Source organism: Eptatretus burgeri, chromosome 9 (genome assembly GCF_056783735.1).
Source record: "Eptatretus burgeri isolate ZD-2024b chromosome 9, Ebu_testis_v1, whole genome shotgun sequence".
In the NCBI taxonomy this organism is placed as follows: Eukaryota; Metazoa; Chordata; class Myxini; order Myxiniformes; family Myxinidae; genus Eptatretus; species Eptatretus burgeri.
Window position 1 is genome coordinate 44,362,300 of NC_140969.1, and position 12,795 is coordinate 44,375,094.

Below are 12,795 nucleotides of genomic sequence, written 5' to 3' on the forward strand. Positions count from 1 at the left end.
GTGTCTTCGGAGTCTTAAAGGGTCTTTGGGTTTTGAAAGGGGTCTAAGGGGGCTTGAGGGTTTTAATGGATCTTAGCCTTAGGGGTCTTTAGGGTTCTGGGGTCTTCAAGGTCTTCGGGGGTCTTAAAGTGTTTTAGGGTTTTGAAAGGGTCTTGGGGGGGCCTTTGGGGTCTTTACGGTTTTGGGGATTTAAAGGGTCTTTGGTGGTCTTAAAGGGTCTTTGGGATTTGAAAGGGTCTTCGGGGCTTTAAGGGTTTGAATGGGTCTTGGCAGCCTTCGGGGTCTTCAAGGTCTTTGAGGGTATTCATGGTCTTCAAAGTCTTATGGGTGTTAAAAGGTCTTCAGGATCTTAAGGGTCTGGGGGGGGGTCTTTAGGGTTTTGGGGGTATTAGAGCTCTCAAAGGGTCTTGAGGACTCAAAAGGGTCTTCATATATCTAAGGGGTCTCAACAGTATAAAGCAGGGGTCGGGAACGTTTTTGACTCAGAGAGCCATTAAAGCAAAATATTTGGAAATCTATTTCAGTGAGAGCCATATAATATATTTTAAGACTGAATTCAACTAAATGTGAGTATAATAAGCCTCTGAATTTATTCTTTTAAATAATGTTGTTATAATACTCACCATTAATGGGACTTCTGGTGCTGTATGGATTTGCTGATGGCTTTGTAGTCTGGTTGGTACTTGGTGAGGTTAAGCTTCATGCAAGCGTTGAGGCTTTCATCCGTTAGATGTGATCGTAGGTTGGACTTGATGTTTTTAAGATGTGAGAATGACTGCTCACATGCATACGTAGATCCAAACAAGGTCAATACAGCAATACTCACACGCTGCAGTGTGAGGTATGTGACAGGAAGCGCGTTCCAAGTTTTGATAATCAGCTCGTCTTCGGGTTGAAGTTTTTTCATTTCTGTCCACATGTGCTTGTTCGCCAACTCCGCTTTCTGTCGTGCGATTCTTTCCAAATCTTCATTCAGTGACTTGAACTTATTCACCCACATGTCTGAGGCCTTCAGGTCAGCCACTTCTGCTTCAAAATCTCTGACGGAGACACCAGGAATGTAACTCAGGTCGGCTGTGTTCAGTGAACACTCGTTTGGATGGGTGATGAACTTAAAAAGACGAGTGTGCTCACGAAATTCTCCAAAGCGTGCTTTGAATGACTGTAGGAGACTGGATGTGAAGCCAGCTAACTGGTGGAGATCAAAGTTTTGAGTGGGCTCACTTGCTGTGCATACATCTTTAAATTGTCTCAGTTTTTCAAAATGTAGTAAACGACCTGTTTCAAGATCCATGATAAAGAGCTCCAGCTTGTTTTCAAAAGCAAACACGGCTTGTTGAAGGGATAACACTGTATTTCCAATGCCTTGCATTTTCACGTTGAGCTCGTTCAGATGTTCAGTCATATCCACGAGATAGTAAAACTTGAGGAGCCACTCAGTTTCGGCTAGCTCAGGATGCTCAATCCCTTTCATTTCAAGGAAAGTCCGGATTTCGTTCAGGCAAGCCGCAAAACAGCTAAGCACCTTCCCTCTTGACAACCAACGCACATTGCTGTGCAAAAGCAGACCGTGATAGTTATTTCCAACTTCATCCAGCAGTGTTTTAAACTGGCGAGCATTTAAGGCTCGGGCAACAATAAAGTTGATCACACGAATGACCAGCGACATCACTTCGCCAAGCTGCCCATCACACATCTGAGCACAAAGTGCCTCCTGGTGTAGAATGCAATGGAAACTTAGGATGGGTCTATTTTCATGTTCACGGAGAAGCGCCACAAATCCTTTGTTTTTCCCCACCATACACGGAGCACCATCAGTACACACCGAGATAAGTTTATCCATTCGTAGATTTTTTTCTTGAGCGAACTCCATGAAAGACTTGAATAAATACTCACCTCTTGTGGACCCTTTTATTGGCAGAACAGCAAGACTTTCTTCGCGCAGTGTATCACCAGCAGCATATCTTGCAATCACACTGAACTGCGACAAATGGCTTACGTCTGTTGACTCATCCAAAGCCAGGGAAAAGAACGGCGCTGTATTTATGTCCTTCACTTGCGTTTCCTCCACTTGGTTTGCCATCATGATGGTACGATCATGAACAGTTCTTGCCGACAGAGACATGTCTTTCATCCGTTTGATTATCTTGTCTTTGTTCGGAAGATCATCAAAAAGTTCATTGGCGACATCCAGCATGAACGTTTTAGCATACTCGCCATCTGTGAATGGTTTTCCGTTCCTCACTATTGCTAAAGATCCAGCAAAGCTGGCGGAATTATAGTCACCTTGCCGGGTCCATACGCGGAGTTGCTGCTGGCTGGCTTGCACCCTGCTCAGTAGCTCTTGGCACGCTTTCTTTCTGCTGTCTCCCACAGGGTATTTTGATGCAAAGGTAGCATGGCGCGTGTCGAAGTGCCGCTTTATATTCGACCGTTTCATCGATGCAATTTTGTCATTGCAAATTAGACACACCACAGAACCTGCTCTCTCCACAAAGGCGAATTCTTCGGCCCATTCGTCCTGAAATGTACGATACTCCTCATCTTTTTTTCTTTTCGCCATCTTCTTCGTCGAAGGGTTAGCTTTGAGCAAATGAGAGAGAGGGAGATGTTGACCCAAGTGAGTCTGGCTGGCCTGCACACGGGCTGACATACTCGAGAGGTGCGGCGCGGCCGGCCGACTCTGGGATGCTGTCGCCTCAGCGGTGGCGCGTGATTGGTCGAGATGAATTCCGTGACGCGTCTCGGCGGCGGCACGTCATTGGAGGAACCGAAATCACGAGTCGCCTCAGCGGTGGCGCGTGATTGGTCGAGATGAATTCCGTGACGCGTCTCGGCGGCGGCACGTCATTGGAGGAACCGAAATCACGAGTCGCCTCAGCGGTGGCGCGTGATTGGTCGAGATGAATTCCGTGACGCGTCTCGGCGGCGGCACGTCATTGGAGGAACCGAAATCACTACTCGCGTCGGCCGCATGACTGGACGAAACAAAAACCGCTTCAGACAATTCGGAGGTGTTTTTTCTTCTCTCCTTCTGCCAAGTTCAGCCCTGCACGTGAATGAAGCACGACACCATTCAAACTATAGGTAAAGCTTCTGCGAGAAATATTGGGCTTTCCAAGTTTCAAACTCCAATTTTATCTGCGAGCCAGATGCAATCATCAAAAGAGCCATACCTGGCTCGCGAGCCACACTTTCCCGACCCCTGGTATAAAGGGTCGAAAGGTACATTCCAAAAGTACATAATTAATAGACGTACAGTACGTGTCGTCAGGATGCAACTGACTTCAAATAGTACATAATTATCAGACATACTTACACGGCATTATCAATGGACGGACCATGTTTTTTTTATTCTTATCTACAGGGTGCCCCACAGAAAACCAGGAAATTTGAGATTTTGAGATTTATTTTGCCGTATTTTACCATATCAATAAACTAACATATAATAAAGTGTATCTTTGTTTTACACTACATCTAAGTTTGCTTTTGTTTTGTTTTAAATAAACTGTACCAAATTTCCTGGTTTTCTGTGGGGCACCCTGTATATCGACTAGTGTGGGATCAGCTTGCTACGCTCGCCTCACCACATGTCGCTACAGAGGCACGGATTTGTTTTAACTGAGGATTATGACTACGTGAGTTGCTGTGTTGTCATGATTCACACCAATTACAATACAAACATTTATTTTATATTAATTTATTTGTAAGCTTGGTTATTATATTTATTTATAATTTATTTGTAATCTCAAAATCTCCAAGTGGTCTAAAGCTCGAAATGGTCAATAGTCCAAGCTGCCTCATCTGTCTGAAGGGTGTAAGTGGTCTAAATGGCAGTAAGGACTAAGGGGTCTAAAGGTACTTGAGGGGTGTAAATATCTCAAGGTTCTTGCGGTCTAAAGGGGATAAAAGGTCTCAAGTGTAAATGGATCTAAAGGTGTCTCACGTTTTGAAAGGGTTTTTAAAGGTAAAAAGGGTCTTAAGGGGTCTTTAAGGTCCTTCGGGTGTCTTCTCAATCCTCTGGGTCTTTTTGGTCTTTTGGGTACTCGGGATTTTCTGTCTTTTGGGTCTTTGCGGCCTTTTTCGTCCTCTGTGTCTTTTAGGTCCCCAGGAACTTTTGAGTCTTTTAGGTCATCTGGGTATTTTGGGTCCTCGGGGTCTTGGGGGGTCTTCAATGGTCGCAGGGTTCTCAGCAGTCTAAAGGGTCGAAAAGTACATTCAATAGCACGTCATTAATAGACATTTTGTCAGGATGACTTCAAACAGTACATAATTAAGTTCACGGCTTCACGGACGGACCGTGTTTTTCGTTTTTATATGTATAGATCAACTGGATGAGATGTCCATTTCATTACTTCCTTTGATTGTTCACACAGGCAGAGGCAATGTCTCCAGGGCCAGCTGGAGGGCCTGTTCTTGCAGATGGTGACTCATTCTCTTTGTCTGACCTCATGGTGGATGCGATGGAAGAAGAACGTGGTCTCACCTCTCCGACAATTGACCACACTGCCAACGGTGAAGGTTTTTTTGTTTTTGTTTTTGTTTTTTAATGAAATGTCTTGCTGTAGAGCCCCTATAAATTACGTAATTGATGGATCTGAATAATGATCTGACCATTGTTTTATGAGCCGAACATTGTGTACATGAACTCATTAATCTCAGGATAATTTTTTGCGGTCCAAACATCTATCATCAGTGTGTACCTCTTTATTTATTTTGGTGTGGTGGAAATTCACTGATCATTCACTGATTAAAGCCAATGTGCAAACACCACAAATGGAAAGGTAGAGCAACACAGATCTGGAATAGATCAACCAGGCAACCAATCTCTACATCAGCCATTTAAGGTGTGTGTGTGTGTGTGTGTGTGTGTGTGTGTGTGTGTGTGTGTGTGTGTGTGTGTGTGTGTGTGTCAATTAATTACATATGTCTTAATTAATGACATACTATTGGAATGTACCTTTTGACCTTTGAAGATCCATAAGGCCACCCCAAAAGACCTCTAATTATTATTATTATTATTATTATTATTCTTATTGTTATTATTATTAAGGTTTCACAAGAAAGACCTCGAATTATTATAATTATTATTATTTTTATGGTCCCAAGGCTTCCAGGCTTGGAAACCTATTGTTCTTGTTCAGACGAGCAAAAATGCTAAAGGCTGTGAAGACCAATGAAAATTTGGTCCAATTGACCAACGGGCCCCCTCATCCACTTTGAATGGACGAGGTAGGTGTGTGTGTGTGTGTGTGTGTGTGTGTGTGTGTGTGTGTGTGTGTGTGTGTGTGTGTGTGTGTGTGTGTGTGTGTGTGTGTGTGTGTGTGTGTGTGTGTGTGTGTGTGTGTGTGTGTGTGTGTGTGTGTGTGTGTGTGTGTGTGTGTGTGTGTGTGTGTGTGTGTGGCTGGCATGTTTTCGTGGAGTTATACTGGAGCTTTTTGAAGTGGAGTGTGATACACCAAAATGATCGTCATGATCTCCTGAGTTGATAAGGCTAATTAATTTCAAAGAACCCAGATTAATCCCATGTTTTATACACATGCCATATTAAAGTGTATGGAACAGCTTAATACGTCCTTCTACGGCATGCCATTCCAATTACAAAGGAAATAACAAAAACAATGATAACATTGCAACAAAGAATATATCAATTAATACTAATAATAATAACAACAATAATAATAGGTGTACTATTTGGCAATCATGCTTCAAGGCCGTGATGACCAGTAAAAATTTGGTCCTCTGGACCAACGGGCCCATGAGTGTATGTGCAATGGACCAACGGGCCCATTAGTATATGTACAATGGACCAATGGGTCCATTAGTATATGTACAATGCACCAAAGTACCCATTAGTATATGTACAATGGACCAACGGGCCCATTAGTATATGTACAATGGACCAACGGGCCCATTAGTATATGTACAATGGACCAACGGGCCCATTAGTATATGTACAATGGACCAACTGGCCCATTAGTATATGTACAATGGACCAACTGGCCCATTAGTATATGTACAATGGACCAACTGGCCCACTAGTATATGTACAATGGACCAACTAGCCCATTAGTATATTTACAATGGACCAACTGGCCCATTAGTATATTTACAATGGACCAACTGGCCCATTAGTATATTTACAATGGACCAACTGGCCCATTAGTACATGTACAATGGACCAACGGGCCCATTAGTACATGTACAATGGACCAACGGGCCCATTAGTATATGTACAATGGACCAACGCGACCAAATGTTGAACTGTATGAGCCTTATTGGGGCAAAATCATCAAACGGCACAATCAGGTGATTGTGCTTTTGTTTCACACTATGTGGCTCTTAAATTTTCAGTGCTCGATACAGCTTTTGGTGCCATACCTCCATGGGTTTTATTACCTTCACTTCCAAAGGTTGATGCAGCTTATCTTGTCACCCCTATTTCAATTTTCCTCACATGTTGGTCTGTCTCATTTGTATGTTTGTCTATGGGTGCGATAACACGAGAATGCTTTCAACTATCTTCATCAAACTTTACCAGAGGATTCTGAAGGCCAAAAGTGAGGCTGTCAATGTGTTTTGACTATGTAGGTCAAAAGGTCCAACAAAGGCCAAATGTAAGTCAACAATTTAGGTGAGATTTCTGAAATCCTCAATTTTCATCCCATTCACTTGAAATTTGAAGAGAATTTGCATATCAGGTCACTGAATTCAACGAACAAGTATTTTTAAAGTCAACGCTGGTCGAAAGGTCAACATAGGCCAACTTTCTAAAATTGTCAGTTTCTTCTGATTGACTTGAAATTTGAAGAGGATTTGCATATTTGGACATTGAATTCAACTACCAATTATTTTTAAGGTCAAATTTGTTTTATGGATTTTGTAAGTGTCGTGCTTTACACGACATCTTTCTTGTTGCAAAAATTTAAGATTTTTCAAGTATATTGGTTGGTCTTGTGTTATTCTGTCTAATTGTCTGTTTGTTATGGTGAAAATTGAAAATTTTCATCACATATCAGTCTGTCTCAATGGTTTGTATGTTTGTCTGTGAGTGCGATAACTCGCGAACGGTTTCAACTATCTTCGTCAAACTTTATCAGAGGATTCTGAAGGACAAAAGGGAAGCTGCTGTTTTTTGACTATACATGTTAAAGGTCAACGTGACAGTGACATCATTTGCGTAAAACAGATATGATCAAAAGTGTTTGCGCTATGTGACGTCAAACTTGACACAAATGAGTTGGAAAACATCACCTGGAATTCTGAGCAGATTTGATAGTCTAATCATTATTAAAACGCAAGATTTCTGTCTGGGCTGGGGATAGATGACGCATTTCCAAAATGGTGGCAATCCGTTGACCGATAACGTCGTTTCCGTCGATCAATGACAACGAAGTCACCCATGTTGAAGTATAGTGGGGGGGTTTTTTTGAGGGGGGGAGTTTGGGGGGGGCCAAAAAAGAAGATAGCTTGGAAACACTCCAAGATACAGGTATCAAATTGCAACCATGTTCAAAGGTCAAGGTGACAGTGATGAACGTCATTTACATGATTTTCATCATACCTGTCAGGCTACCGCCTGACACCTCATTTGTCTGTCTGTCTGTCTGTTAGTGAGCATGATATCTCATTAACTTATGTATGGATTTGGACAAAACTTGGTGGACAGGTTTGGTGTGTGACAAGCACAAATTGATTTGATTTTGGTGAAGATCCGAATACCGATCCAAAAAGTCTTGTTTGTTGTGTGTTTGTTTCTATTATCTGAAGTGCTTCTTCACAATTGAGAGAAAACGATATACATCATGATATTTCAAAAAATTGTGGATGGATTATGACAAAACTTGGGTGAGTTGGGTAGGTGACAAAAACAAGCCGATTAGATTTTGGTGTGTGACAAGGACAAATGGTCCAGATGCAGATCCGGTCTATCGGTTGGATACAAAACAAACTGTTCAGCCTGGTGGAGGTATGCGCTTCACTGAGTGCCATTCTAGTGTTTTTTTAAGTGATTTTAGGTGACAAGGACTTGCTGATTAGATTTTGGTTCATTGGTCCAGATCAAGATCTGGACTTTCAGTAGGATACAAAACCTAAACTGTTCAGTCTGGTGGAGGTATGCGCTCTACCTCGTGTCATTCTTGTTCAAAATACCCTTGTAGACAATCTTGGGAGATTGCATCTACTCCGTGACAAAACAGCATGGTTTCCATCTTGGGAGATCCTGTGTCACCAGTTAGGGATAATGGTAAGGAAATTGTGTGAAAAACCTTGATGGCAACTTCTATCTGGGGGTGCGGGAGACTCGGCAAGAGAGAGAAAAAGGGGCGGAGCTTGGATGGTCTGGAGAGTGATGGGAGGAGCAGTTGTCGCCTCCCAAGGAACGGAGCTATGGAACACCTTCAGGGGTAGAGTGTTGCCCCGGAAGAAGAGGGTGGAACTGTTCGGGCAGTTGGAAGTGAGAGAGTCTGTGAGGCGATCGAGGTCTGAGGAGAACAGACCTGCACTCAGGGAGTGATTGTTCAGGTTTAGGTCTAAACCAGTCACCATTTTACGATGGGTAAAAAGAGTAAGAAGAGAGCTGGGTAGGTCGTCCTGCCTGCCTGTGCCTGTCTTCGTCCTGTGCCCGTTTTGTCGTTCCTGCCTTGCTCCTTTTCGTTGTCTGCCCGTGTGCTTCATCTCCTCATCGTCTTGGTCATCGTCTGTTCTCCTCATCAGCCTGCTCATTGCCTCCTCATCGCTTGCTCGTCCCCGCTACCACCCCTAGTTTTGTTCCCTTTTCCCATCTGTGACTGAGTCTGGAGTTATGCACCTTAGTTTCTTTAGATTCGTTTTATTCTCATTGTACGTAATTTTTTTTATATTGTCGATTTTGTGTCCCCATTTCTTCCCCACCACCACTGCCCGCAGTCGTATCCCTCCGGCAGTCAGTCTTCCCCTCGTTTTTATTGTGGCTCCGGAATAAACCCGTTGGTTTTTAAAACGTTGAAGTTTTCGTGTCCCTCCTTGCATCCCACGCACACCTTGTCCACCATTAATTTGGAAAGTCTTCTCAGGAGTAAGCCGCTCGGGACATCGCAGGATTTTACCTTCCCGCCGCAACGAGCTCGACGTTAGTTGAGCCATCGACGCTACAATGTTTTAAATGTGTTTAATAGCATTCCCCATCAAAGACGACTTTGTAAGTTGAAGCCATATGGAGTTCACAGGCCACTACTTCGCTGGGTCAAGCTTACTTATTCGGCTGCACTCAGGGAGTGATTGTTCAGGTTTAGGTCTAAACCAGTCACCATTGGAATCCCCTGAAAGTGGGAGTATTCTCGGGCACACATTCTCTTCATGGCCTTTTTAAACGACTTGCCGGACAATTAAATCAGAGATTGTGCTTTTTGTTGATGACACAAAATTGTTTCAAGTTGTCGATGATGGAGCAGACTATATTGTTCTTCAAAAGGATATTGATGCAATCCATGGCTGGACACAGAAGTGTCACATTTTCCTTTTGCATGGAGACAAGTGTAAAGTCATCCACTTTGGGAGAGGAAATCCTCATTGGAACTCCACATTGGGCCAACACATGAAGTGTTAAGTCTATCCAAGTGCAACTGAGGAACAAGACAAAATGTTGTTTGATTCAACGTTGACATTTTCTCATCATGTTGCAGAGGTGTCTAAGAGGGATTTGCCCTCATTGGGCTTTCCTCTCAGGCTTGAAAAACAAGGGTCTTGTTCAATTGTACAGTACTATAGTCCATCCAGTCTTGGAGTACTGTGGTTCTCATTGACCAAGCGAGATGAGGATAGGTTAGAGAAAGTTTAACAGAGGGAACTGGATTACTGGCTCACTTGCGGCACCTCACTATCTAGCCAGACAGGTAAATAATTGACCCTTCACACACAAGACTGCAGAAGACAGACCTTGTATTGATTCAGATCTTCAAAATACTGAAAGGCTTCAATAGAATTGGCCCAGATGGGTTATTTGCTCGAGATTTGGTTTCCAAAACAAGAAAGCATTCAATGAAGTTGAGAAAATGACACTGCAGTTCTAGGCTTAGATGGTTTGCTTTCTCTGTGCAGGGTGTTGATAATTGGAATTCACTTCCGGAAGATGCAGTGTGTGGTGGCACAATTAATCAATTTTAGAATGCACTGGATGACGAGACAAATACTGGGCCAAGCACTTTGAGGTTCACCCCTTCTAGTCAGCGAATTGGTCGTTACCTTTACAGGAGGGGCGTACAAATACCTGCTAGTTGTCTCAAAAGCATTTAATTGTTTGGACTTTTTGTCTTGTTATTTGTGGTTCCCTGTTATTTTCACACCTTTTTGTTGTTTTTCTCTTATTTGGGATTCCTTTTCATCATATAAACAAAAACATTCTTCACAGTAGCAGCAGAATATTTACTCGTCATCTTTGCAAGTTTATTTATGTGGTCTTTGGGCAAGATCAACAAAGTGGCAGAGCATTCCAGTAATATACTTTATAACCCAATCCTGATTGAATACAAAACAGTGGTGGCTTATTATTAATGATTTTGCAAATGTCTTGCTCACCCTGACGACGTACAGGTCTTGCGGATGAGGTGCAGACGGATGCACACATTTCTGACCTGTTCCTTTTCCCTGATGAAAATGGCCTCGGGGGTTTTGTGGAACCTCAGTTGATCCTGCGACTACCACCTCGCTCTGAGCTCTGCCCCTCCTCACTCCCTGAGAAGACAGCACCTGACGATACCCCAGACGATGGAGAATTCTGTATCTTGGAAGCACCAGGAATGGGGATACCGGTAGGAAGGGGAGTATGATAACTCATGGAGTTCACAGGAATTTAATGTGTGGCATCAGTGAGATTGGGAATGTCAAAGCTGTCATAAAACCCACAGCTTAGCAACTGCAATTTTAATTTGGATATGCTGTCCTTTGTGTGCAGGCAAAAGACGGAGAGCCTGTTGTAAAACAGCTGGTAGATGGTCCTATTGAAGTACATGAAGATCACTTCTACCGGCCACTTAACCGCTCAGACCTCCTCCGGCCCCCACCACACTTTCCTCAACCTGAGGCCCGCTACACTTTACGGGAGGTTTCTATTGTATGCCACCTGTATGGAGGACGTGACTTCCTACCCACCTCCACACTTGCAGCACCTCTACATGGGTAAAATATATTGGTGCATCTTCTACATTTATGCCATTGGCAGAATAGTTGACTGGGTCATTAGGTGATCTCATTTGAGCATCTGAGTGTACATGCTATCAGTTTTGGACACTTAAGCTATTTTAGCATTTTGGAAAGCATTTTGGGATTATTTTGGCCATTCACAAAAAGCTCATTGACTGTCACACCGCAGTGCAAAGTATTCATCTGGGGCGAGCCCACGTATTTTGCCACACCGTCTTTCCACTAGTGGGGCTGGCACAAGGTGCAGCCGCAGCAACTGGCAAGCCCAAGGGGGACCTGGGAGGAACCAAGATGTGCTCATGGAGATTCAGCTTAACAAGGTATATTTAATGCCTGCAATAGCTTAATTTGCTCCACATGTTGGCCGTATAAAAGTCCTGATCTCATTTAGTGTTTTTTGTAAATCGAATTTCACGACACTTTATACGTCTAAGTTGCAGAAGACCATGGTAAAAAATAGTAAGGTGTAGAAATTTTTAAAAGGAAGCCTTTTATTCTTGCATTGGTTGAAAGAGCTCAAACATGGGAGGTTATATATTTCTTAACAGCAAAGACAAAAAAATTTGGGGAGTGATCGAGGCAGCGGCTTGTTGCCTATACACCGCACGGTTTCAATTTTTTTCTCTTCTTGAAAAAAATTATACTTTTCCCATAGGTTTGGATTAATTTGAAGTAACGTTTAGTTAATTTTTTCTTTCTGAGGAGCATTTCCGTGTTTCAAGGTGGGACAGATAGAGACAGCATGAGCTGAATATATATATATATATATATATATATATATATATATATATATATATATATATATATATATATATATATATATATATATATATATATATATATATATATATATATATATATATATATTACATACATATATACATATATATATATATATTACATACATATATATATATATATATATATTACATACATACATACATACAGTGGTGCCCCCAGAATCCGAATTTAATTTGTTCCAAGAGGCTGTTCGGATTCCAAAAAGTTCGGATTCCAAAATTATTTTCCCAATAAGAAATAATGGAAAGTGAATTAATCCATTCCTGGACCCCAAGAAAACCCACTTTCAAGACACTTTCAACTGAAATTACCCATGTTTTAGGTAAAATAAGATGAGTAAATGACCTTTTCTGAGTCATGAATCTTCTTCCAAGCCTGGGGCATGAGCAGGAGCGTTGTCGCTTCTTCCATCAGGTCTGGATGCAGCTCCAGCCTATCAGTGGCCATTGGGATCTAAAACGTAAACTGTTCAGCCTGGTGGAGGTATGTAATTAACCATGAAGCACCAAATCGTGTTTTATATCCCAGTACACTCTGGAGACACAAACGTGCCGTTTTCACAGCACGGTTCCACGGAGATAATCAAGAGGTGAAGCGATTGGGTGACGCAGCATGACGTCACTACCATGCTCGCGAAAAAAACGTTGAGTTTGTTAAAGCCGATTCATCAGAGGGTTCATTGAATGAGTTCTCTTCACGACGGGTTTTCACGCTTTTATCGCTTCTTTATTTTTCAGAATCCTACACACGGTCGATTTCGGCAGCTCGAACATGGCAGCGAGATCAGACACACGCGTACCACTCTCATGCTTA

General features: G+C 42.5%; 1 protein-coding gene across 1 annotated transcript in view; it reads left to right on the top strand.

Moving 5' to 3' along the window:
• Nucleotides 1–12,795, top strand: part of LOC147020027 (autophagy-related protein 2 homolog B-like) — a 150,001-nt gene that overhangs the window by 120,438 nt on the left and 16,768 nt on the right. The window contains exons 29-32 of the mRNA XM_085894969.1: nucleotides 4,377–4,515; nucleotides 10,573–10,790; nucleotides 10,934–11,157; nucleotides 11,351–11,501. Coding sequence (XP_085751095.1) covers nucleotides 4,377–4,515; nucleotides 10,573–10,790; nucleotides 10,934–11,157; nucleotides 11,351–11,501 — 732 coding nt within the window. The remainder of the gene's footprint in view (nucleotides 1–4,376; nucleotides 4,516–10,572; nucleotides 10,791–10,933; nucleotides 11,158–11,350; nucleotides 11,502–12,795) is intronic.